This window comes from Ranitomeya variabilis, chromosome 3, assembly GCF_051348905.1.
Source record: "Ranitomeya variabilis isolate aRanVar5 chromosome 3, aRanVar5.hap1, whole genome shotgun sequence".
In the NCBI taxonomy this organism is placed as follows: domain Eukaryota; kingdom Metazoa; phylum Chordata; class Amphibia; order Anura; family Dendrobatidae; genus Ranitomeya; species Ranitomeya variabilis.
In genome coordinates, this window is record NC_135234.1 from 378,747,918 (window position 1) to 378,774,368 (window position 26,451).

Sequence of the window (26,451 nt, forward strand, 5' to 3'; positions counted from 1 at the left end):
TTGTGAGAGGGTGGGGTGGCATCTCGAGTTACCCTTGAATTTGTGAGCTTCTAGTAAATTATTCCCCTCACAAAATGTTTTGGTAACATCTACCCTGCCTCCGGAGTCCCCTCCGAAGCCCATCTTCTATAGTTCTGAAATTGGGAAGCTAAGTAATACCCGCAGATATGACGCAAAGCAAAGCGATTTCCCTTACCCCCGTATCCCTTGATGTCAGATGTCAATAATGTAATAGGTCTATATGAAACCAGTAAAAACTTCTCCTCTTGAGAAGTAACCACAATTATTGCCTCACACAGGGAATTCAGAAGTCCTCCTGATAACGCATTATTAATCATATTCAGGTATTGTTGCCCCAATACCTCCTTAAACAGCTTGTATATTTCTATTGGAAGGACATCAGACCCGGGTCCCTTGTCTTTGGGTATCTTCTCCACTGCCTGCTGCACTTCCTCCAATGAAATTGGTCTTTCTAGAAATTTCCGATCATTGTCCCCCAGCAAAAGGGAGGCCAAACCAAGAGATCCTCCTGCGAGTAATTGACCCTGTAGGAATTTAAACTAGAATAAAACAGGACATTATCCCCTGTCACCCTCCCAGAGGGCTGAGAGGAAGACGGTAGTCACCAGCGGTGACTCTCCCCCTTGTCTTTGGGGTCGAGGCCGTCTTCTGGACGAAGGATTCTGTTCCAGCGACCCCTCTCTCATCGGGCCCCTGGTCGATCCTCTCTCCCTCTACCTGTGGAACCGGAACATGCAGGTACCAGCGCTTCAGCAGCCGCTCCCCCGCAGTAGTATTTCCCTGTCTAAATGTACAGTGCTTTCACACAGAGTCACGGCCGTTTTTACTTTCACTTTCACCTCTGCGGCCAGCCACGCCCCCTCCGATAGGCCACCCCCCCCTCCTTTTTCGGCACTCTTTTCCTCCTCCACTCAGAGGGGTTTTTACATCCTGGGCACACCCTTCCCTTTCAGTGCGGCCCTATCAGGAGCCTTGGCTTATTCCTCTCAGTACAGCACCGCCCCTTCTTCTCTGCTGGCACTTCCTGCTTCAGCAGCTCCGTGCACAGGAGACATCGTGTGTTGGGGACACGGACAACTCTGCTCTGCGGTGCGGTAGGATTGCGACGCTATATTGGCCCCTCCCTGGTATTATCCATACCACTGTAGGCCCTTTAGCCTTTTCTGTAGTATAGTGCTGCAGAATATCCTTATGTCCAACTCTTCTGGAGCCTTCCTTCCCAAACCTACCATAACTCACTACGCCTGTGCTCGTTGAAAGATAAAGTGGTCTGTAGGCCAATCGTCCCTCTGGATGGGGGCGCTCTCCCTCCCCCTAAGTGGGCCGTTGCTATCTCGCAGTCGGTCTCTGATTTGACTAAGGTATCTCAGTCCCTGGTCCAGGCGCTTGAACGTCTTCCACAGCCTTCAGCCACCAGCGCTCCGACCGTCTTCCATGGCGAGTCGGCCGCACCTGACCTTGAACCACAGGGAGACAAATCAGCCAACCGCTCTAGAAAGAGGACTCTGTCTGGCTCTTCGTCTGGTTCTCCAGGTCCCTCCACAGCGCTCAAGCTGCTCTCCTCCTCCCAATTCCCCTCTTCGGAGGAGGACATTGGGTCTGATGTGGATTCCCAGTCCGGTTCTGACTCCGATTCAGACGAGACTTCTAGCATGCAGGCTGTCGTAGATAGTCTTATTTCGGCTATATCGCTAACCCTCAAACTAAAACAAGACGAGGTTTCCCCCCAGGATTCCTCTGTCTCCTTTAAGCTGGTGAAGCGTCCCTCTTGCTCCTTTCCTACCCATGAGGAGTTTGAGTCTACCCTGTCTAAACACTGGGAATATCCTGAAAAACGTTTTTCGGGTAGAAAACATGTGGACGTGCTCTATCCCTTTAGCGCCGATCTTCTCTCCAAGTGGGCTGAATCTCCCAAGGTCGATCCACCGATCTCCCGTCTTTCCTCCAAGACTGTTCTCTCCTTACCGAACGGCGCGTCACTTAAGGACGCATCGGACAGACAAATTGAGGCGTTGGCCAAATCAGCTTTTGAGGCAACGGGTGCTTCCCTCTGCCCCAGCTTTGCTTCCACATGGGTGGCTAAGGCCATATCTGCCTGGGCCAAGATTCTCCGCCGAGGCATTTTGGCTTCGGCCTCCCCTACCGAGCTGGCTGACCTCGCCGACCAGATTAACCACGCAGGGAAATACCTTCTTACTGCCTCCTTAGATGCAGCAGCCTGTTCAGCCAGGGCAAGCAGCAACATTGTCGCTATGCGCCGCATTCTTTGGCTCAAAGCATGGAATGCAGATGCTACTTCCAAAAAGTCTCTCACCAACTTGGCGTTTCAAGGTTCCAGGCTTTTTGGCGCTCGTCTGGATCAAATTATCTCAGACGCGACTGGGGGCAAGAGTACCTCTCTCCCCCAGTCCAAGCCAAAACGCTTCTTTAACCCAAAGGCTCCTCGAACATTTCGCCCCTTTCATCCGTTTGCAGCCTCAGTGAACGTAGAAAACCCTCTTACAAGCCAGCTCCCATGTGGAGATCCAGGGCTCCACCTCCCATGTCTTCCGGACCTCGTTCCAACAGATACCGTTCCAAGTGACGGGTCACCCCCACCTGGGAGTCTTTCCAGGGTGGGAGTTAGGCTTCTTCTCTTCAAAGACACCTGGCTGTCAGTGATCAGCGACGCCTGGGTCAGAGAGATTATCACCTCCGGGTACAAGATCGAATTTTCTACCCTCCCGGAAAATCGCTTCTTTCTCTCACCCCCCCAAAGCAACCGTCCCATTTACCTGGCTTGCTTCAAGCCGTAACGTCTCTGGTCGCCGCCGGAGTCATAATTCCCGTTCCTTCCAAAGACCCTTTTTGTGGGTTCTACTCGAACCTTTTTGTAGTCCCAAAGAAGGATGGGTCTCTTCGCCCTATCCTGGATTTGAAGCTTCTGAACCGCCACGTCCGACCTCGCCACTTCAGAATGGAATCCCTGCGGTCAGTGATCGCCGCCATGGAACCCGGGGAGTTCCTCTGCTCTGTCGACATCCAAGATGCGTACCTTCATGTCCCCATCTGCGTACGGCATCAGAGATTCCTTCGGTTTGCTGTCGGGGACAATCACTACCAGTTCACGGCTCTCCCCTTCGGTTTAGCGTCTGCCCCCAGGGTCTTCACCAAAATCATGGCGGCGGTCATGGCCCTCCTTCGTTCCAGGGGAATCCTCGTTATCCCCTACCTGGACGATCTGTTGATCAAGGGGTCCTCTCGTCTAGACTGTGCCCACAGTCTCCAGGTCTCCCTGGACACCCTGACCCGTCTCGGCTGGATTATCAACCGGACCAAGTCCTCTCTGATTCCATCCCAACGACTGTCCTTCCTGGGCATGGTGTTCGACACGAACTTAGCTCGGGTCTCCCTCCCAGAGGACAAGTTCTGAGTACTCCTCAAGGCGGTCCGCCTTCTCAAACGCCCAGCCCCTCAGTCACTTCGTTTCTGCATGGGAGTCCTGGGAAAGATGGTGGCCTCCATGGAGGCTGTTCCTTTCGCCCAGTTCCACACCCGCCCCCTCCAACTATTCCTGCTATCCACCTGGAACAGGTCCTTGGACTCCCTGGACCGTCCCGTCCACCTTCCTCTCCAGGTCCGTCAGTCCCTAACCTGGTGGACGTTGTCCTCCTCTCTCCTGAGAGGAAGATCATTTCTTCCCCTTCAGTGGCAGGTCATCACCACCGATGCCAGCCTTCTCGGGTGGGGAGCAGTCTTCCGACAACACACGGCTCAGGGCCGTTGGACCACCCAGGATGCTCTCCTTCCCATCAACCTTCTGGAGATCAGGGCAATCTTCCTTGCGTTAATCCGCTGGCAGACTCTTCTGTCGAATCTTCCTGTCCGCATCCAGTCAGACAACGCCACGGCCGTGGCGTACTTAAACCACCACGGCGGGACTCGCAGCGGCCAAGTAATGGCAGAAGTGGCAAAGATTCTTCGGTGGGCGGAACGCCACGTTCCGGCCATATCAGCCGTTCATATCCCCGGGGTCGAAAACTGGGCAGCCGACTTTCTCAGTCGCCAGGGCCTAGCAGCGGGCGAGTGGTCTCTCCACCCCGCAGTCTTCAATCAAATTTGCCTCCGCTGGGGTACGCCAGACGTCGATCTTATGGCGTCTCGGATGAACCACAAGGTCCCTCAGTTTGTCGCCAGGTCCCGGGATCCTCTTGCCGTCGGCCACGACGCCCTGGTAATTCCATGGTCCCAGTTTCAGTTTCCCTACCTGTTCCCACCCCTCCCCTTGATTCCAAGGGTGGTAAAGAAGATCAAGTTGGAAGGAATTCCAGTCATACTGATAGCGCCGGACTGGCCAAGGCGGCCGTGGTACGCCGAGCTCGTAAACATGCTCGCGTGCACTCCTTGGAGACTCCCGGATCGGCCAGATCTTCTCTCGCAGGGACCTCTCTACCACCAGAGTTCTCAGTCGCTGAGTTTAATGGCATGGCCGTTGAGGCCGCAGTCTTGAAAAACTCTGGTCTCTCTTCCCAGGTCATACAGACCATGATCAGAGCCAGAAAACCGGCTTCTTCCCGTATCTACCATAGGTACTGGAAAGCGTTCTTTCGCTGGTGCGAAACCAATGAAGTTTTTCCAATGTCCTTTTCTCTTCCGGATCTTCTCGGTTTCCTCCAGTCTGGTCTCGATTCGGGCTTATCCCTCAGCACACTCAAGGGACAAGTGTCCGCTCTGTCGATTCTCTTCCAGAGTGACCTTTCCTCCATTCACCAGGTTCGGACGTTTCTACTGGGAGTTGCGCATATCGCCCCTCCTTTCCGTCCTCCCTTGGAACCTTGGGACCTTAACCTGGTCCTTGACGCTCTTCAGGCTGCTCCCTTTGAGCCTCTTCATGACGTGCCCTTTTCCCTTCTCTCTTGGAAGGTCTCCTTCCTCATTGCCATTACATCCATCAGGAGGGTCTCCGAGTTGGCAGCCCTGTCATGTCGTTCCCCTTTCCTGATTCTTCATCAGGATAAGGTCGTTCTTCGACCGGTTCCTGAATTCCTTCCCAAGGTGGTCTCGGCTTTCCACATCAACGAAGACATTGTCCTTCCATCATTTTGCCCTTCTCCGGCTCATCCTTTGGAGAAGTCCCTTCACAAGCTTGACGTGGTCAGGGCCATTCAGGTCTATCTTTCTAGAACTGCTCCCTTCCGTCAATCCGATTCTCTCCTTGTCGTTTCTGAAGGTCGTCGGAAGGGCTTTCAAGCGTCTAAATCCACCATTTCGCGCTGGATTCGCTCGGCAATTTCAGAATCGTACCGTGTTCATGAGGCACGTCCTCCCCCGGGGGTGCGAGCTCACTCCACCAGAGCTGTCGGAGCTTCTTGGGCTGTTCGCCACCAGGCCTCCGCCTTACAAGTTTGCAAGGCCGCAACCTGGTCGTCTTTGCACACGTTTACGAGGTTCTATCGGGTTCATACCCAAGCCTCGTCCGATGCAGGTCTTGGTAGGAAGGTACTGCAGGCGGCGGTCGCACACCGGCCGGCTTGAGACCTTTTCTCTTTTCCTTTCTACCCACCCTTTTCCGGGACTACTTTTGGACGTCCCATGGTTGTCCTGTGTCCCCCAATGAAGCGATAAAGAAAGAGTGATTTTTGGTACTTACCGTAAAATCTCTTTCTTGGAGCCTTCATTGGGGGACACAGCACCCTCCCTACTGGTTTGTTCTGGTACCGTGTTTGGGGCCTGGAGACCCTAGTTGAGTTGGTACTTTTACTGTTATGAGTTCTGTCGCTTCTCCTACTGCTTTTTGCACTAACTGAGGTGCTTGGTGCCTGTCGGTGGGTATATACTGCCGGGGAGGAGCTACGCCTTTTTCCTTTTTTGCATAGTGTCAGCCTCCTAGCAGCAGCAGCATACACCCATGGTTGTCCTGTGTCCCCCAATGAAGGCTCCAAGAAGGAGATTTTACGGTAAGTACCAAAAATCACTCTATTTTCTCTTTATTGCCCATTAGTATAAAATTCTGTGACGCCCTGTGGTGTCAATATGATCACTGCATGCTTAGATGAATTCATTAAGAAGTGTAGTTTGTAAAATAGGGTCACTTATGGGGGATTCTATTGTTCTGGCACCTCATGGGCTCTCCCAGTGGGTCATATCACCCCCAAACCATAACCATAAAATCTGCGCTACAGTATGGCGCTCCTTCCCTTCTGAGTTTTGCACTGTGCCTGAAAAGTAGTTCCCGATTACAAGCAGGGTATTGACGCAATCAGGAGAAATTGCACAACAAACTGTGAGGTAAATTTTTTCCAATTAGCCCTTGTAAAAGTAAAAAATTTGAGGCTAAAACAACATATTAGTAGTAAAAATGTAATTGTCCTTTCTTCACTGCCCAATAGTATAATTTTCTGTGAAGCACATTTGGTGTCAACATGCTCACTGCACCCCTAGATGAATTCATTGAGAGGTGTAGTTTGTAAAATGTGGTCACTTACGGGGGGTTCTGTTGTTCTGGCGCTTTAGGGGTTCTGCTAATGTGACATGGCACCCTCAAACCATTCCAGCATAATCTAACTTCCAAAATGGTGCGTCTTCCTTTCTGAACTTTGCATTGTACCTCAAAAGTAGTTTTCAACCACATATAGGGTATCGGCGTACTCGGGAGAAATTACATTCAAATTTTGAGGTCCATTTTCTCCTGTTACCCTTTGTGACAATAAAAAATTGGGGGCTAAAAGAAAATTTTTGTGGGATTTTTTTATTTTATTTTCACAGCTCTATGCTGGGGGTTCAAGGTACTTGCCACACATCTAGATACATTCTTTAAGGGGTCTAGTTTCCAAAATGGGGTCACTTGGGTGGGGTTTCCATTGTTTAGGTACCATCATAGGCTCTCCAAACTCGGCATTGTGTTTGCTCTCTATTCCTGCATTTTTGGCATTCAAAAAGTCAAACGGTACTCCTTCCCTTCCAAGCACTGCCATGCACCCAAACAGTAGTTTTCATGCACATATGGGGTATTGGCATACTCAGGAGAAATTGCACAACAAATTGAAGATCATTTTCTCCTGTTACTCTTGTGAAAAAAAAAATTGGGGTCTAAAGTAAAATTTTTCTGAAAAAAAAAGTTAAATATTTATTTTTTCCTTCTATGTTCTATTAATTCTTGTGACGCACCAGAAGTGTTTAAACTTCTTGAATGTGGTTTTGAGCAGCCTGAGGGGGGATAGGTTTTAGAATGGTGTCACTTTTGTGTATTTTCTGTCATGTAGCCTCCAAACGTGATGTGGTCCCTATAAAAAAATAAATAAATAAATTGGTTCTGTAAATTCTGTTGTAAAAATGAGAAAATGCTGATCAACTTTTAACCCTTCTATCTTCCGGACAAAAAAAAATTGTCTAAAAAATTGTGCGGATATAAAGTAGACGTGTTAAATGTTATTAATCACCTATTTTGTGTGACCGAACTCTCTCTGGTTTAAGGGCATAAGAATTCAAAGTTTGAAAATTGTGAAATTTTTGTCATTTTCATAAATAAACACAAGTTCAATCGAACAAATGTTACCACGAACATGAAATACAATATGTCACAAAAAAAATCTCTGAATCGGTGGGATCCGTTGAAGCGTTCCAGAGTTATAACTACATAAAGTGACAGTGATAAGATTTAAAAAAAAAAAAAAAGAGGCCTGGTTATTAACTTACAAAGTGGCTTGGTCCTTAAGACAACCACCAGGGAGGGTGATTCCCCTAGGGATACTCCATCAGGATTGCATTCCTTTACCTTAGATTTTCCTGCCACTGGGGAAGAGTAGACCAGCTCATCCTGTTGGTGATATATTATGTGGCCCCTGCAGATGGGACCTTAACCCCTGTCGCCCAGAAACTCTGTGAACATTTTGGGCAAACTTTCCCAGCCTGGCCGCTATGTCTCCAGAGACATCTTTTTGCCTCTTCCTGCAAGATGCGCGAGCTCCACCTTTTGGACCGAGCCTGCTATCCTCCATCTTCCAGGCCCATCTTATTGCTTCAGGTGATCCCAGCACCTCAACCTTAGACCCAGCCACTCAGATAGCCAAAGACTTCTTCCCCTGAGCTGAAACACCTTATATGCACAATCGCTGACTGCAGGATCTAAGTAAAGGAGGCTTTAGGACCCAGGAAAGTTCCTGCAGGCTCCACACTCAGGTGGTGAGCTTTTTGTCAGCAGGGACCCTTCCCACCGGGGTAAGTGGTGCCTTGTCCTCTTCACACCGTCTTATGTCCCCTCACAACACTGTGACAGGACACCTAAGACGACTGCCTTCGCTTCTCAGTGCGCCAAGAGCCAAAGTCCACCCGACAGTAGCACAGTGGTCCTCGGCATCAAAGTCTGTCTCACGCAGCACCACTGTTGACTCTTCCCCTCCTCCACCACCAGTATTGTGCAGTTAATAACAGGGAATATGGGTTTTAAAGCAGGATATCTGTCCAGAGAATCGGGTGCTCTGCTCACATGCGTCCACTTAGTAACAAAGCATGGCCATGTCCCCCATTGAATGACAGACTTTCCTTTTACTGAGACAGCATGAGACAGTTGGTGCTTTTAAAATTTTATTGAAAGGGTGAGGAGTTTAGGGCAGACACAGACATTCTACTGTATGTTCACCTGTAATGTAGTTCTCCATAAAACTGTATGAGCACCAACTGTTATCTCCTATCTCCCTAATGGGAAAGTCCGTATTCACGGAAGAATGATCTTACCCGTGAATTGAGAATTTTGAGAATGATCAATTGAAAAGGAGAAAGAAGTGGATTGTTGTAATAAGATATTATTTTCACGTGTACTACAGATTTATGGAAAAAATAAAATGGTGGTTACTTTTTAAACTAACACATGTATAGCAGCCAGTAGGACCCTTCCATTAAAGGGATGTTAGATCCATAGACCAAGGAATCTAATTTGGCAAAAAACATACGGTAATATAGAAAATTGGATCGCGCCCAAGTAGGTTGTAGAAAAAAAGAACAAAAATGCATTGCGCCCAATAATGCTGCGGTGTTTCGACCTAGTACAGGTCTTAATCCAGCTTGTAAAACAGTACATAGACAAAGTTTAAATAGTGTCACAATTAGAATGAAACGAACCATTCATATAATTAACATACCATAAAAACGTGACTTCCAGAACACAAAATAGTCACAGGTATAGAAATCTAACTACAGCAATCCACATACATTGATATAGTAATCAGTCAAAATAGCACATTTAGCATAAGATTGTAGCTGTGTTTCTCCATATGGCGCATACGTTGGCGTCCATACAGCACTGCTGTACAATCGCATGTTGGTAACAGCCGTCACCAGGCATCCGTCGTCAGTTGACTGAAGATAGCTGGACTATATCGCAGGATCTAAAAGAATGCAAAGCGTCCTCACAGCCAAGAAACCACAAGCACATGACTATGAGGAAAAAATAAAATAAACATCCAGCAGAAAGGAATGCAGATTATGATACAATCATGAAAGTGACTAAATGCATACACAGGCACAAAGGTTCTGAGTTTCTAAGTGAATACAAGCATTTGCTAATCCTGTTATTACTAGTGTTGAGCAACATTGCCCAACAAACGTGCTCTCCAAGCATGTGCTGTGCCTGTCACACAGCCGCGACACATGCAGCTGCGGAGCTGAACAACTGATCAGCCGGCGCTCCATGTATCCAGGTTCCCTCTGCAGCTTATTCTGTAAGCGCTATAGCTTGCCGTATAAGGAGGGATCCAAACAGATTCACCTATCTCTAGTTATTACTAACTAATACACATGATTGGTAATTAATCAAGTGTCACAAGTAAGTTACAAATCACCCACCATACAACATAACTGTTAAAAAATCTCTCCCATCAACAGTTTTCTCCTCTTAATATACTGAAATCAACATATTATACAGCACTGTGTACTTACAATTGCCCATTTTGTCTTTCTACCCAGCTAATTCTTCTCTTTTCTGTTAGGTCTTTGACATCATATAATTAGAAATTGACGAGCTGAATCTTTCTAAGCTCTATGTAGGAACAGGAGGTCAATTTTCCCTGTGGAACTAATCAGTCACTGCAAAAGTCTCTCTGGCAGAGGGAGGAATGGAATAGTTTGGTCAGGAGTTGAAGAGGGGAATGATAAATGCAGGGACAAGAGACTTCCTTTTTCTACATAGAGCAGAGAAATGAGAAGAATTAGTTGGGTAGAAAGGCTAAATCAGCAGTTGTACGTAAGTACACAGTGCTATATATTATGATGGCCGCAATATATTTAGAGGATTACTATTTTCATGGGAGATCTTCTTTAAGGGCATATCTAACACCACTGGCATTGCAGAACAAGAACGGAACAAACGTCATTAAAAAGTAAGTCACCGACATCCGAACTGCTGCCTCAAAAGTAATGAATGAGCTCAACCAATGTCTTCACAACATAATTATGGATTCCAAACAGAGACCCATGTCTTGGGTGCATGTACATATTTCAAACCTCAAAATCACCCTCCTAGCTATTGATCTATTTGTCAGCTAGAAATAATCTTAAAATATTAAAAAAAGAGATGTTGCAAAAGCTACCTAGTACATAAGTGTAAAACAGATTAGACAAACAATGCACAGTTTTATGTAATCAAAACACCTGTGCCCATACCGGAAATTAGAAAAAAGGAAGTTCCGTGCAAAGAAGACTAATAACCTATACCAAGAAAATTGCACATGCAGAACTAAGGATTAATAAAAGGGTATATTTTTATGGATCAATTAATTAAAACATATACATGCATAAAGTAAATAGATGAGATGGTGAACAATACCCAAAAAATGGCACCGCAGATCAGAGGCAAGAGAGTAAAAATCAATACAACATACTACTTCATGCATCAAGTGACATTATAAATAGGTAGTGAACTGTGCTATAATAGATATAAATGACTGGTGAATTGCACCAAGATAACAAAAAAGATGCAGGGGTAGCTAGTATAAAAATGCAATAATTACCCCAGGCCTGCGGTGCCACAACCCCCACACGCGTTTCGGCTGCATGTGCCGAAAACATACCGTATATAAAAAAAACAAAAAACAAACACAGTACCAATGAACATCCCAAGATTTACCATTTGACCTTATTAGTAAAAAAATATATAATACAAAAAAACAACAAATGTTTATAGATCGTCAAATTAGCATAACCACCTCCTATGGGCCACCGCCCTCTATGAGTAGTATTTGGCACTATATAGTTGAATCACTATATGCAGACAAAGGCAGCATCCTCTTCATTTAACAATCTAGCCAGATCATTGCTATAGAATTGAGGATAATGTCATATTTGCATGTAGCTGAAAAGTGGGACCCTGGAGTTGGTTACTTGTGGGCCCTTGGCAGTGCAGTCCAACACTGGACACACTACATTATAAAATTAAAGAACTTGTATAAGCAGGTACTCGGGGATCCAGGTGAGCCTCTTTGCTTCTTAAAAATAAAAAAAAATTGGGAGTTGGGGAGGTTTTGGTCAACCCTGCACCCCCACCAATTGTATGGCATTAGCTTTGGTGCTGGCCAGATGTAATGTTTGAATGGGACTGTAAAGCTCTGCTCAATATGTAGTGGCCGGGTGCTACAGATAAACAGGAGCTGAAGTTCAGTACTGGGCAGCGCCCACTGCACATGAAACACGGTGCACCTCCATTAAAGGGCCACAGTCACCCCCTCCAGCCGTTATAAACTAAAAGAGCCACCTTGTGCAGCAGTAATGCTGCAGTCTAACAAGGTGGCTCTTTTAGTTTTTGATTCAGTTATTCCCTCAATAAAGCGTTTTAAAATTTGCCCTAAATACCTGTCCTTAGACCTGGAGGCGGTCCGAAGCCTCCTCTGTGAATCTCCCAACGGCCGTCACTCTTCTCTTCTGGGGATGTGGTCGCCGCCCCCTTCCCGCTGTTTCTTCTTAAATCCGGCGCCTGCGCTGTGCGTGCCTGCCTGGGGCAGGCGCAGTCTTCATTGTCCTTCATAGCTCAGATCCAGGGTCCCTGACTGCACCTGTGCGGGCAGTGCGGCCACCCTGTTACTGAATCCCCGCCCTGCACTGTGTTATTCATTATGCACAGTGCGGGGCTGGTATTCCTGGGCATGCGCACTGCGCTGTTCAGACGCTCCCCCGGTCCCCCGCCTTCCAGCGTTGCCGGAATATACAGGTTTCCTTGCCAGCGTTTGGAATGAAGCAGCCGCAAATAACGCTGGAAGGCGGGGGAGCTGGGGGAGCGTCTGAGCTGGGGGAGCGTCTGAACAGCGCAGTGCGCATGCCCAGGAACCCCAGCCCCGCACTGTGCATAATGAATAACACAGTGCGGGGCGGGGATTCAGTAACAGGGTGGCCGCACTGCCCGCACAGGCGCAGTCAGGCACCCTGGATCTGAGCTATGAAGGACAATGAAGACTGCGCCTGCACCAGGCAGGCACGCACAGCGCAGGCGCCGGATTTAAGAAGAAACAGCGCGAAGGGGGCGGCGACCACATCCCCAGAAGAGATGAGTGACGGCCGTTGGGAGATTCACAGAGGAGGCTTCGGACCGCCTCCAGGTCTAAGGACAGGTATTTAGGGCAAATTTTAAAACGCTTTATTGAGGGAATAACTGAATCAAAAACTAAAAGAGCCACCTTGTTAGGCTGCAGCATTACTGCTGCACAAGGTGGCTCTTTTAGTTTATAACGGCTGGAGGGGGTGACAGTGGCCCTTTAAGTCTTAACATCTAGCTGCTGCCGAAACAGCTGATTGGTGGAGGTTCCCACCGATCTGATATTAATAACCTATTTTAACCACTTCAACCCCGGGTGAGTTTTCTTTTTTTTTTCCTCCCCTCCTCCCAAGAAACATAGGCAACACCTCTATACATATGGTTATCATTGTAAACCTGCCTCTGATGATAAAAAGCCTAACTGAAAATTTCCCAACAGGATGGAATTTGTGAAAAAGCCCCAGTGGCCACTGTAAAAATTGCAAGATTACTTTATTATTTTTTTTAATTAAGATTGTGATCTGAAAAAGAAAAATGCATTTCCCACAAAAACCTGATTTAAACAATAGGTCATTTTCTGATATTTTCCCTTTAACTAACAGTTATTTGGAGCGGACTACTCAAATACCAGACCACATTGGTGGATTTTTCATTCAGATTTTGATGAGCCCATGATATTCTTTATTTGAATCAATACTTTACCACTAGCTTAACAACTTTGTCTTGTGGACGTGGTAGTATGCAAGGATCTTGTCTCACTGTATGGTTTTCATGTGTCACTTTGTATGTAACAGAAAGATTTGACAATGGGTTTGTTTTTAGGAAGAAGCTCGGAGGGATGCTCTGAAACAGAGAGCAGAGCAGAGTGTTCATTTTGAAGATCCAAGATGGGAAGAGGAAGAAGGTGAGCACATTTCTTATCTACACTATTAATCAATAGTTTTATGTGTTTCTCTCTATAAATCTAAACCGCTTAGATGGCTAGATGCGTCCCATTGGTTCATTTATCGAAAGCCCTCCGTGATGGCCTTTTTTCCTCAATTTGAGTTGAAACCCCAAAATAAGAAACAATACAAGCCATATAAAATAATTCTACAATTTTAATACATACAGACAACACAGTTTAAGACCATAGAAAAGAATGAAACACCACAGGTAATGAGAAATCGGAGGACAACTGCCAAGGATTTAAACCATAATAAGTATAGGAGATGGGTAACCAAGACCAATGGTTTTTTTTATAATAGTAGGAATAATATAGAAATTGATTTAACCTAATATTACACCTAAATAGGTATACTAAATTACAAACCAGCCACATGCAAGTGTAGTAATACATAAAGTGCTCTATAGTGCTGTGCCTAGGTAGGCCTCCTATCTATAATATAACGCTGGGAGCGTCACTCTGTCCGAAGCCTTTATAGACTGCGCAAGCGCCGGCGCAGTCTGGACCCCACAGAGCGACGCTCCCAGGAGATCGCGGTATGCGTAAGCGCTGAACGCACACCGCGATCTCCAACAGAGAAACAGGGACGAGCCAGGAGGCGGAGGGTGAGTATACTTACCTGTCCCGTTCCACCGACGCCATTCCGGGCCATGAATATCCCCCTGCTCCCGGAATCGGCGCCTGCGCAGTCCGCGCTTTCCGGCGCCATTTTCTTGAAGACACATTGCAGTGTGTCTTCAAGAAAATGGCGCCGGAAAGCGTGGACTGCGCAGGCGCCTTTTCCGGCACCAGGAGGACACAGAAGATCTGTCCTCCTGGTGCCGGAAAAGGCGCCTGCGCAGTCCGCGCTTTCCGGCGCCATTTTCTTGAAGACACACTGCAATGTGTCTTCAAGAAAATGGCGCCGGAAAGCGCGGACTGCGCAGGCGCCGATTCCGGGAGCAGGGGGATATTCATGGCCCGGAATGGCGTCGGTGGAACGGGACAGGTAAGTATACTCACCCTCCGCAAGTAACAAATTGCTGTGCCATGAGGCTGTGGCACTTCATGCCACAGCTATTTGTCACTTACGCCACTTACGTCCACAGCCACCGCACCCACCACAGCCACGCACAGCCGCCGCACCCAGCACAGCCACGTACAGCCGCCCACAGGCACACACAGCTGCCCACAGCCGCCGCACCCAGCACAGCCACCCACAGCCGCCGCACCCACCACAGCCACCGCACCCAGCACAGCCACGCACAGCCGCCGCACCCAGCACAGCCGCCTACAGCCACGCACAGCCGCCCACAGCCACGCACAGGCGCCTACAGCCACGCACAGCCACCGCACCCAGCACAGCCGCCGCACCCAGCACAGCCAAGCACAGCCGCCGCACCCAGCACAGCCGCCGCACCCAGCACAGCCGCCCACAGCCACGCACAGCCGCCGCACCCAGCACAGCCGCCGCACCCAGCACAGCCACCCACAGCCGCCGCACCCAGCACAGCCGCCGCACTCAGCACAGCTGTCCACAGCCGCCGCACCCAGCACAGCCACGCACAGCCGCCCACAGCCACACACAGCCGCCCACAGCCGCCGCACCCAGTACAGCCGCCGCACCCAGCACAGCCACCCACAGCCGCCGCACCCACCACAGTCACCGCACCCAGCACAGCCACACACAGCCGCCCACAGCTACGCACAGCCACACACAGCCGCCGCACCCAGCACAGCCACCGCACCCAGCACAGCCGTCCACAGCCGCCGCACCCAGCACAGCCACGCACAGCCGCCTACAGCCACGCACAGCCGCCTACAGCCACGCACAGCCGCCTACAGCCACGCACAGCCGCCACGCACAGCACAGCCGCCGCACCCAGCACAGCCGCCGCACCCAGCACAGCCGTCCACAGCCGCCGCACCCAGCACAGCCACCCACAGCCGCCCGCACCCAGCACAGCCACGCACAGCCGCGCCACATACAGCCGCCCGCACTCAGCACAGCCACCGCACCCAGCACAGCCGCCCACAGCCACGCACAGCCGCCTACAGCCACGCACAGCCGCCGCACCCAGCACAGCCGCCGCACCCAGAACAGCCGCCGCACCCAGCACAGCCACGCACAGCCGCCGCACCCAGCACAGCCGCCGCACCCAGCACAGCCACCGCACCCAGCACAGCCGTCCACAGCCGCCGCACCCAGCACAGCCACGCACAGCCGCCCACAGCCACGCACAGCCGCCTAGAGCCACGCACAGCCACCCACAGCCGCCGCACCCAGCACAGCCGCCGCACCCAGCACAGCCGCCGCACCCAGCACAGCCGCCGCACCCAGCACAGCCGCCGCACCCAGCACAGCCGCCGCACCCAGCACAGCCGCCGCACCCAGCACAGCCGCCGCACCCAGCACAGCCGCCGCACCCAGCACAGCCGCCGCACCCAGCACAGCCGCCCACAGCCGCCGCCCACAGCCACACACAGCCGCTGCACCCAGCACAGCCGCCCGCACCCAGCACAGCCGCCCGCACCCAGCAGCGCCACGCACAGCCGCCCGCACTCAGCACAGCCGCCCGCACTCAGCACAGCCGCCCGCACTCAGCACAGCCGCCCGCACTCAGCACAGCCGCCCGCACTCAGCACAGCCGCCCGCACTCAGCACAGCCGCCCGCACTCAGCACAGCCGCCCGCACTCAGCACAGCCGCCCGCACTCAGCACAGCCGCCGCACCCAGCACAGCCGCCCACAGCCACGCACAGCCGCCGCACCCAGCACAGCCGCCGCACCCAGCACAGCCACGCACAGCCGCCCACAGCCGCCGCACCCAGCACAGCCGCCGCACTCAGCACAGCCGTCCACAGCTGCCGCACCCAGCACAGCCGCCCACAGCCACGCACAGCCGCCCACAGCCACACACAGCCGCCCACAGCCGCCGCACCCAGTACAGCCGCCGCACCCAGCACAGCCACCCACAGCCGCCGCACCCACCACAGCCACCGCACCCAGCACAGCCACACACAGCCGCCCACAGCTACGCACAGCCGCCCACAGCCACACACAGCCGCCGCACCCAGCACAGCCACCGCACCCAGCACAGCCGTCCACAGCCGCCGCACCCAGCACAGCCACGCACAGCCGCCTACAGCCACGCACAGCCGCCTACAGCCACGCACAGCCGCCTACAGCCACGCACAGCCGCCTACAGCCACGCACAGCCGCCTACAGCCACGCACAGCCGCCGCACCCAGCACAGCCGCCGCACCCAGCACAGCCGTCCACAGCCGCCGCACCCAGCACAGCCACCCACAGCCGCCCGCACCCAGCACAGCCACGCACAGCCGCGCCACATACAGCCGCCCGCACTCAGCACAGCCACCGCACCCAGCACAGCCGCCCACAGCCACGCACAGCCGCCTACAGCCACGCACAGCCGCCTACAGCCACGCACAGCCGCCTACAGCCACGCACAGCCGCCTACAGCCACGCACAGCCGCCGCACCCAGCACAGCCGCCGCACCCAGCACAGCCGCCGCACCCAGCACAGCCACGCACAGCCGCCGCACCCAGCACAGCCGCCGCACCCAGCACAGCCACCGCACCCAGCACAGCCGTCCACAGCCGCCGCACCCAGCACAGCCACGCACAGCCGCCCACAGCCACGCACAGCCGCCTAGAGCCACGCACAGCCACCCACAGCCGCCGCACCCAGCACAGCCGCCGCACCCAGCACAGCCGCCGCACCCAGCACAGCCGCCGCACCCAGCACAGCCGCCGCACCCAGCACAGCCGCCGCACCCAGCACAGCCGCCGCACCCAGCACAGCCGCCGCACCCAGCACAGCCGCCGCACCCAGCACAGCCGCCGCACCCAGCACAGCCGCCGCACCCAGCACAGCCGCCCACAGCCGCCGCCCACAGCCACACACAGCCGCTGCACCCAGCACAGCCGCCCGCACCCAGCACAGCCGCCCGCACCCAGCAGCGCCACGCACAGCCGCCCGCACTCAGCACAGCCGCCCGCACTCAGCACAGCCGCCCGCACTCAGCACAGCCGCCCGCACTCAGCACAGCCGCCCGCACTCAGCACAGCCGCCCGCACTCAGCACAGCCGCCCGCACTCAGCACAGCCGCCCGCACTCAGCACAGCCGCCCGCACTCAGCACAGCCGCCCGCACTCAGCACAGCCGCCCGCACTCTGCACAGCCGCCCGCAATGATGGGGGCGCAGGATGGAGCAGCACGTGATAGGATGGGGGCGCAGGATGGGAGCACATGACAGGATGGGGATGCAGGATGGAGCAGCACATGACACGGTGGAGCAGCACATGACAGGATGGGGCGCAGGATGGAGCAGCACATGACACGGTGGAGCAGCACATGACAGGATGGGGATGCAGGATGGAGCAGCACATGACACGGTGGAGCAGCACATGACAGGATGGGGGCGCAGGATGGAGCAGCACATGACAGGATGGGAGAGCAAGATGGGAGCAGCACATACCAGGATGGAGACCATATACCAATATAAATGCTCGCCACCCGGGCGTAGAACGGGTTCAATAGCTAGTATAATATATCGAGCGTTGGTGAAATACAATAAATAACTCCTATAGACTATACCCAAGGAATTCCAGTAGTTATGACATTGGAGGAAGCATTCCCTGCTAAAGGAATTAAAAGGTACATGAGTAATGTTACCATCCTAACTTGTTTCACAAAAGTTTGGCATCTTAACAGGTATCATGGGATGAACTCTCATATGATTTGCTTAAAAAGATATACTCCATGTATAAGTCGATCCGAGTATAAGCCAGTGCACCTAATTTTGCCTTGAAATACTGTGAAAACTTATTGACTCAAGTATAAGCCGGGTATGCATTGTCCCCTAATCCCTATTCTGGTGTGCATGGTTCCTTATTCCCATCCTTGTCTGCATGGCTCCTTATCCCCATCCTTGTATGCATGGCTTCTTATTCCCATCCTTTGTCTGCATGGCTTCTTATTCCCATCCTTTGTCTGCATGGCTTCTTATTCCCATCTTTGTCTGCAAGGCTCCTTATTCCCATCCTTGTCTGCAAGGCTCCTTATTCCCATCCTTGTTCCTCATCCCCATCCTTGTATGTATAGCTCCCATGAGAAAAGCATAAAGAAAAAATCCTACTTGCCTTCCCTGCGCTCCCTCGCAGCATCTTGTTCCGGTGTGCCAGCAGCTCCTGTGGCCGAGCGATTACGTGTCCTCGCTCATTAAGGTGATGAATATTCACCTTTCTCTACGCCTATGGGAGTGGAGAGAGGTTGTTATTATTATCATTATTATTATTAATATTCATTACCTTAATGAGCGGGCACCCGTGAGAGCCCGGTAGCTGCTGGAAGCCGGTGGCTGTAACTGTGCGCGCGCTATTGGAGAAATGAATATTCATTGCCAGGGCAGTGAGTACTCATTTTTCTTTAGCAGCAGGCACAGGCTTTAGCTGCAGCAGACTCTTGCCTCCTGTTCCCCCCTCTGCTCCGCCGCTCCCCCTCCGTAAACTGGGACAATGTCTTGTGTATAAGCCGAAGGGGGGGGCACTTTAAGCACAAAAAAATGTGCTGAAAAACTCAGCTTATACACGAATATATATGGTACATCCTTTTTTATTCTACAGTTGTACTTTGTTTTCGGGCCTAATTGAGATGATGTTTGACACTATATTGGGTTGCTGTATGTAGTAAATGACTAAAGAAAGACTTCTGAAAGATTTTCTTCAGCTAAAGTTGGCTGGAGGATCAATATATGATAAGTAATGAATGTATTGGATTAGTATTTTTTTTTATACTGGGTTTTGGTTGTTTGAAGTTTTCTTGTTCCCTATAGAGACCAAGTGATATAGAGCAGTCTGCCTTTTCTTTATTAAATAATCAAGCTGTTCATGTGGCATTCTTAGGGGGCACTGCACCCTACAACTGCTACTATATTCAGCCATTCTCTTGTTTTTTTCTTGAAAGAACTTCACTGGCATTGTCATCATACAATGGATCACTTATTTTGTGAGAATGTCTTTTGACTTGTGCTCGGAAGGCTTTGCCTTTACAAAATACCGGTGTACTGTTCTGCTTGCAAACCCCTTATCTCAAACCCATGTCTCTAGTTCTGTAGGATCTCAGTATATTTTTAATGGTAATGATTCTAAATGATAAAATACATTTATAAAATAATGCGGCACCTTTAGTGTTTCTCTAAAGACTGTCATTTTTTTTTTAGCAACTAAGAGCTGGCAGTTTCTTCCATGTTCTAAATCTCACAATCATTGGAAATTTGCCTCCCTATTCTCTGGCAGTAATGTATTCGCATTGTCTGGCTGTGTATGTTCCATCACTGGTAGTCCCAGTGTAGAGATAAAATATAAATAAATATATATATATATATATATATATATATATATATATATATATATATATATATATATATATATATATATATATATATATATATATATATATATAATTATTGACAATTTATATGCCTTAATTCTCCAATATGATAGGAAAGCACAAACAAACGGGCTAAAATTCTTAATTTGTGGGCTTTTTTACATGACTAAGGTGTTGTTGGGAATTGAGAGGCAAGGAGTTCTGCTGTGCAGGAAAAAAATCTTCAGGGGATGCAACGCTAACACAGGGCTGCGGTCTTTTCATTGTCACGATTGGTAGGAGCCTTAGAGGTATAGTAACCAATATTCGTAAAATTAAGGCACATGTCATCACAGGACAGGAATAACTCTTTAACGATATTGTTAAACAAATGAACTGACTTTGAATATTAGCTTTATTAAGCACATGAAAGCTTAAATATGTTCTGAATTTTATCCCAGAAGAATTTGTCGGAGCAGGCTCACCTCGTAGCACTAGCTGTGAAAAGAATTTAAGGATATTACCTTCTGCAATTCCAACTCTAAATGTGGAAACCAGTTGTGAGGAGCCAGAACAACATGTCAAAGAAACTGTCTGCATCACAAGTCCTTCAGAGAGCAGTGAAAGTATCTCCCCCATCACTCAGATTGACAATCCAGCTTACCATGGTTGCACAACTCAAGATGAAGACTCTGCCTGTCCATCTGCAGTAATAGAAGAGTTACTAGAAGACAAACCAAATAAGCAGTATCCTCCAAACTCTGAAGATCAAGCGGCCAAAGCAAACACACAGAATGCAGTTCGTAAGGATGAACCAGCTTCGGATCTTCGTGTGTTTGAGCTTAACAGTGACAGTGGGAAATCCACACCCTCTAACAATGGCCAGAAAGGTATGAACCCTACCGGAATTTTTTATGTAACTTTTTTCCAGAAGTTCCTCCATAGTTTTTGTATATATTTAAAATTAGTGTGTTATGCTGATTCCACTTATTAACTGTATGAACTATCCAGTCAAATACAATAATATCTAAAGTCTTTTTCTCGGCATACAGCTTCCTGTCCACCATTGTAGAATTGAGTGGGTGGGCAAAATCTGGTGACCCAACCTTTGCATGTTTGCCACATTGGAAGTACTGTGCTGACTTATGATACAGGGGTTTTCCCCACAAAGTACATTTTAATTAATATATCTTGTAATGAAAATAAGTTCCACGATTGTTTTTTTTTTTTTTTTTTTAAAGTTCCTGTGCTGAGATAATCTTAAGGTACCTTCACACGAAACGACATCGCTAGCGATCCGTGACGTTGCAGCGTCCTGGCTAGCGATATCGTTTCGTTTGACACGCAGCAGCGATCAGGATCCTGCTGTGATGTCGCTGGTCGCTGAATAAAGTCCAGAACTTTATTTGGTCGTCCAATCGCTGTGTATCGTTGTGTTTGAAAGCAAAAGCAACGATACCAGCGATGTTTTACACTGGTAACCAGGGTAAACATCGGGTTACCAAGCGCAGGGCCGCGCTTAGTAACCCGATGTTTACCCTGGTTACCAGCGTAAAAGTAAAAAAAACAAACAGTACATGCTCACCTGCGCGTCCCCCAGCGTCTGCTTCCTGACACTGACTGAGCTCCGGCCCTAACAGCACAGCGGTGACGTCACCGCTGTGCTTTCACTTTCACTTTAGGGCCGGAGCTCAGTCAGTGTCAGGAAGCAGAGGCTGGGGGAGGCGCAGGTGAGCATGTACTGTTTGTTTTTTTTACTTTTACGCTGGTAACCAGGGTAAACATCGGGTTACTAAGCGCGGCCCTGCGCTTAGCAACCCGATGTTTACCCTGGTTACCCGTGGACCTCGGCATCGTTGGTCGCTGGAGAGCGGTCTGTGTGACAGCTCCCCAGCGATCAAACAGCGACGCTGCAGCGATCGGCATCGTTGTCGCTATCGCTGCAGCGTCGCTTCGTGTGAAGGTACCTTTAGAAATGTGCCTGTACTGTGTAATGGCTGTGTCTGACCTTGCAGGGACATGGTCTGATCACACCACAGCTCCTGGGAAGAGGGAGAGTATACAGACGGACATCATGGGATCGGAGTTGATTCTTTGTGAGGTCAAACATATTTAAGAACAAGCAGCAAATGCTTTACCTAGCAGAAATCAGCAGCTGTGAACCCATATTATCCTGCCTGTATACTCTTTTTGCTTCCTAACCTGCCCAAGAGCTGTGGTATGATCAGACCATGTCTCTATACAGCCATTACACAGTACTTGGCAGGGGTACAGTTATAAGATTATCTCAGGAGAGAAACTTTTTTTTTCTTAACACATCCAATTGTGGAACTTATTTTTATTCCAAGATCTGTTAATTAACGTGTACTTGGCTTGTAGGGAAACCCCTTTAAGTGTCAATACTGTCAAGGGGAGGTTCTCAAACGAGCCACTTACTGTATATTGCCACTGATACCATACAAAGGCTAAAAATGATGGTGCAGGGCTGATTGATTAGAAAGTGCCAGTTCAGCTATACAGTTGCCCTAATTGTTCTATAGTTGGTGTAATTTAGAATTTTCTTTTTGCAGGGTCAAGTACAGATGTCAGTGAAGACTGGGAAAAAGACTTCGACATGACAGAAGAGGAGGTACAGCTGGCCCTATCCCGGGTGGAGGTATCGGGAGAGGTGAGCTCTTAGAAGGCAGGCTGACTTTTATCTGAATGTTGTTTTATACCTGCTAAGTATTATGCTGTTTTGTGTATAGATATCCTTACATTTATTTAAATTAAATGTAATTTTTGTCATTATCAATAAAAATTGCATGAAAAAAACACCTTTTTTTTACAGATTTGTTTTTTTGGGAGGTTTTTTTTTGGCTTTATTTTCCATTTTTTAAACAGAATGAAACTATTAACAATAGCAACCATTAGAGTCAATAAGTATCATCAATGTTCACTGAAGCCAGTTCAAAGTCTGACCTTAGATCAGTATAATCTACAGTAGTTGCATAGAATGAATTAACAACTAAAGAATCCTATCCATACACTCAATACATACAATCATACCTGACCCCATGTCCATCATCTCCCCCGAAATGTCATTAAATATCACCTTATGCCGACATATGCTACTGAGTATACAGAAGTCTCTGCTAGGAATTCTGTTTGGCAGTGTCTTCAGTTACCAACCTCCGTGCCCATACCTTTTCAGATTTAGATGCACATCTCCTATTCATAGAGGACTTGCTGGCTCCAAGTGAACCAGTTGTTGCTTAGTGTCTGTAGGAGGCACTTGGGTCTGCTTTCAGACCCCACAGTTTTTATTTTTATTCTATTTTTCCCTTAACGGAGCGAATGGGGGTGACGGATCCCTCCTAGGTTCCAATCTCCCCCGAACCATCAACAGGCGAGAACGCAGAGCGTCCCTCCCCGTACCCTTTCCTGCACCATTGGATGCCAGCCCTGAGCTCACCTTACGGGCGACGGTTCCTTCGCGTTCCGATCTCCATCCTCTATAGCAGGCGACAACATGGAGTAGCCCTCCATTTACCTCTCCTGGAGCCAGGTGCATAGCCGGACATGATGTTTATTGCGTCCGTGCAGCCCCCCACTGCATCACCACTGTTATAGCGGATGATGGAAGGCGGCAGAAGCTCTCCACCCCCTCCCTGACTATGGCGACGGTGGATTGAGCACCGGCCCGCCGCATCTACCGTGAGTACACCTGCGGGGCCGAGGCGCTGGGGGGTCCTGGTCCCTGGGATAAGGGAGGTCCGCATATACCTTACAGCCCGGGTGCATGGGTCATGTCTGTCCGCACAAATAGCGGCAGCGGCGCTGCAGGCCGCAACCGCAAGCTTAAAATTTAGCCCCCGGCTGCTCTCTCGTCCAGGCTGGAACGTTGGCTCCGCCCACCGGCGATTACCGCCGTCCACTCTCTCTGGCGCTTCTCATTCTGCGAGAAGCACCTTCTGTTCCTGATCTCGGCGGCCATCTTTGGACACCCACAGGGCTGATGCTGCAGCGCTGCTCCAGCGTTTTGAATCACAGCTTCAGGGATTAGTGTTTTCTGTGGACAGATTGCGGACCTCCCCCGGAGACTCAAGACCCAGGACCTGGGTAAGCTGCAGAAACATAGCTTAACCCTTCCCCTGCTAGTAAGCGCTCTCCTCAAGGCTACACTATGTCTCAATCAAAGCCTAACAAAAAGTCTGGGAAAACCCACACTGGGTTTTTGCTGCTTGTACTGCTTGTAAGGTATCTCTTCCCCGGGGTGACAATACTGCGTTATGCTCAGCTTGTGAACCGGTGACCGCTGAGGAACCACCTGTTACTGATACCGAACCCAGTGAGCCTAGCCCCCCTGAGTGGGCTACCTCCCTTACCCGGTCTATGGCATCCCTGGCCAAAGCGTTAGACTCGCTCCTTCCTCTAACCAGGGCACCCCCCTTGTACACTAGGTGTTGTACCTTACCAAGGAGCTCTCGCTCTTCCAGGAAAGGGACTCATGCCTTGTCCCCAGTCCATCACCGGAAATCGGGTTCTGAGAGTTCCATTTCTCGCTCCCCCTCCCTTGGGGCTAGTAGAGAACCTGGCTCAGAGGACGATTCTGACACGTCCCTAGATCAGGAATTTCAACACGATCAGGAGACTCTCTCCTCTCTCATTGAGTCAGTAAACAACGCCCTGAAGCTAGATGAGGAACCTTTATCTAAAACGGATCATGCTGTGTCCTTTAAGAGGACCAAGAGGGCTCACAGAGTGTTTGCCAATCATCCCGAATTTAAGGAAATCGTTGAATCTCATAGGATCCGTCCAGATAAACGCTTCACAGGGCAAAAGCCCATGGAGTCAAAATATCCCTTTGCTCCTGATCTAAGAAAAGATTGGTCACAGTCTCTGGTAGATCCTCCAGTATCGCGCCTAGCTACTAAATCTATTTTATCCTCTTCGGAGGGCGCGTCGAATAAAGACCCCACAGATCGTCAGATCGACAATATGGCTCGTTCAGCTTTTGATGCCTCAGCAGCTGCACTCTTTCCATCTTTTGCTGCTGGGTGGCTAAGGCTATGACCCATTAGGCTGAGGTCTTGTCTTCAGCTGTTCTGGATACCAATCTTCCCCCAGAGGTAGCAGACCTTGCTATTCAGATAGCCAGAGCTGGGGATTTTCTAGTGACCGCGTCTCTGGATGCCGCTGACTGCGCTTCTCAAGCAGCAGCAAACGCCATCACCATTCGGAGGTCCTTATGGCTCAGGGACTGGCGTGCGGATTCTGATTCCAGAAAGTCATTGACTTGTTTACCATATCAGAGCGGTCGCCTTTTTGGCGAAAAACTCGATCAATTTCCAACGCCGCTGGAGGGAAGAGTAAATTTCTCCCACAACAGAAACTCTTTCGGCCCTTTCGGAACCAGCAACAGCAGGCTCGGTCCCGATTTTTTTTTTTCGTTCCAACTCAAATTGGTCCTCTACTTCCACATCTTCCGGACCCGGCCGGGCACAACATAGGGGTAGAGGTCCCCAGAGCTCTTACAAACCTTCCCCTTCATGGAGAGGCAGGCATAACCAGTCAGGATCCAGGGGGTCCAGACCGGGCAGATCTCCCACACAATGACTCCCGGTGGTATCCGGAGGACACCCTCAAAGTAGGCGGCCGCCTGCTTTCCTTCTCCGACGTGTCCGCGACCTAGTGTCCTCCGGATACAAGATAGAATTCTTCTCTCTTCCACCAAATCGTTTTTTCCTGTCTTCACCTCCCAGGGCAAAGGCATCAGAGTTTTTTCAAGCCAAAGGCTCTTTAAAAGAAGACGGGGTTATTATCCCGGTTCCTCAAAGCGAAAAGGTTTCAAGGTTTTTATTCAAACCTGTTCATTGTTCCAAAGAAGGACGGTACAGTACGGCCCATACTGGACCTAAAACTGCTGAACAAGTTCGTCAGGGTGCGACGGTTCCGAATGGAATCGCTTTGTTCTGTCATCGCCTCCATGGAAAAAGGCGAGTTCCTGGCGTCTATAGACATCCAGGACGCATATCTCCACATTCCAATTTTCCCTTCTCACCAGAGGTTCCTTCGCTTCGCAGTTTCAGGAACAACACTTCCAATTTGTGGCTTTGCCTTTCGGTCTCGCCACCGCTCCCAGGGTATTTACCAAGGTCACGGCGGCCACCGTGGCCATCCTTCACACCCGAGGCGTGGTGGTGCTACCGTATCTAGACGATATCCTCATCAAAGACCCCTCTTTCCGCGCCTGCAAGGAGGCCGTGAACATCACAATAGATTCTCTTTCTCGCCTGGGTTGGAAGATAAACTTCAAAAAATCTTTCCCAGTACCGGCTCAGCGAATTTCCTTTCTAGGAATGATACTGGACTCGTCCCAGGAGGTGGTGCTTCTTCCCCCGGAAAAGATCTCAGCCTTACAGCGGGAAGCTCAGAAGCTCTCTCAACCTCGCACTCACTCTCTGCGCTTCAGTATTAGAGTCCTCGGCAGGATGGTAGCAGCCTTGGAGGCGGTTCCATTTGCCCAATTACACCTCTGTCCCTTAATAATAATAATAATAATAATAATAATAATAATTTTATTTATATAGCGCCAACATATTCCGCAGAGCTTTACAATTATAGAGGGGATTT

The 26,451-nt window shown here is 49.9% G+C and overlaps 1 protein-coding gene across 3 annotated transcripts in view; it reads left to right on the forward strand.

Moving 5' to 3' along the window:
* Window positions 1–26,451, forward strand: part of BSDC1 (BSD domain containing 1) — a 71,097-nt gene that overhangs the window by 37,999 nt on the left and 6,647 nt on the right. For 2 of the 3 annotated variants that reach the window (XM_077296031.1, XM_077296033.1), the window contains exons 8-10: window positions 13,340–13,421; window positions 20,298–20,726; window positions 22,407–22,504. In XM_077296031.1, the coding sequence (XP_077152146.1) occupies window positions 13,340–13,421; window positions 20,298–20,726; window positions 22,407–22,504 (609 nt within the window). The remainder of the gene's footprint in view (window positions 1–13,339; window positions 13,422–20,297; window positions 20,727–22,406; window positions 22,505–26,451) is intronic. The other variant, XM_077296032.1, reaches the window with a different exon arrangement.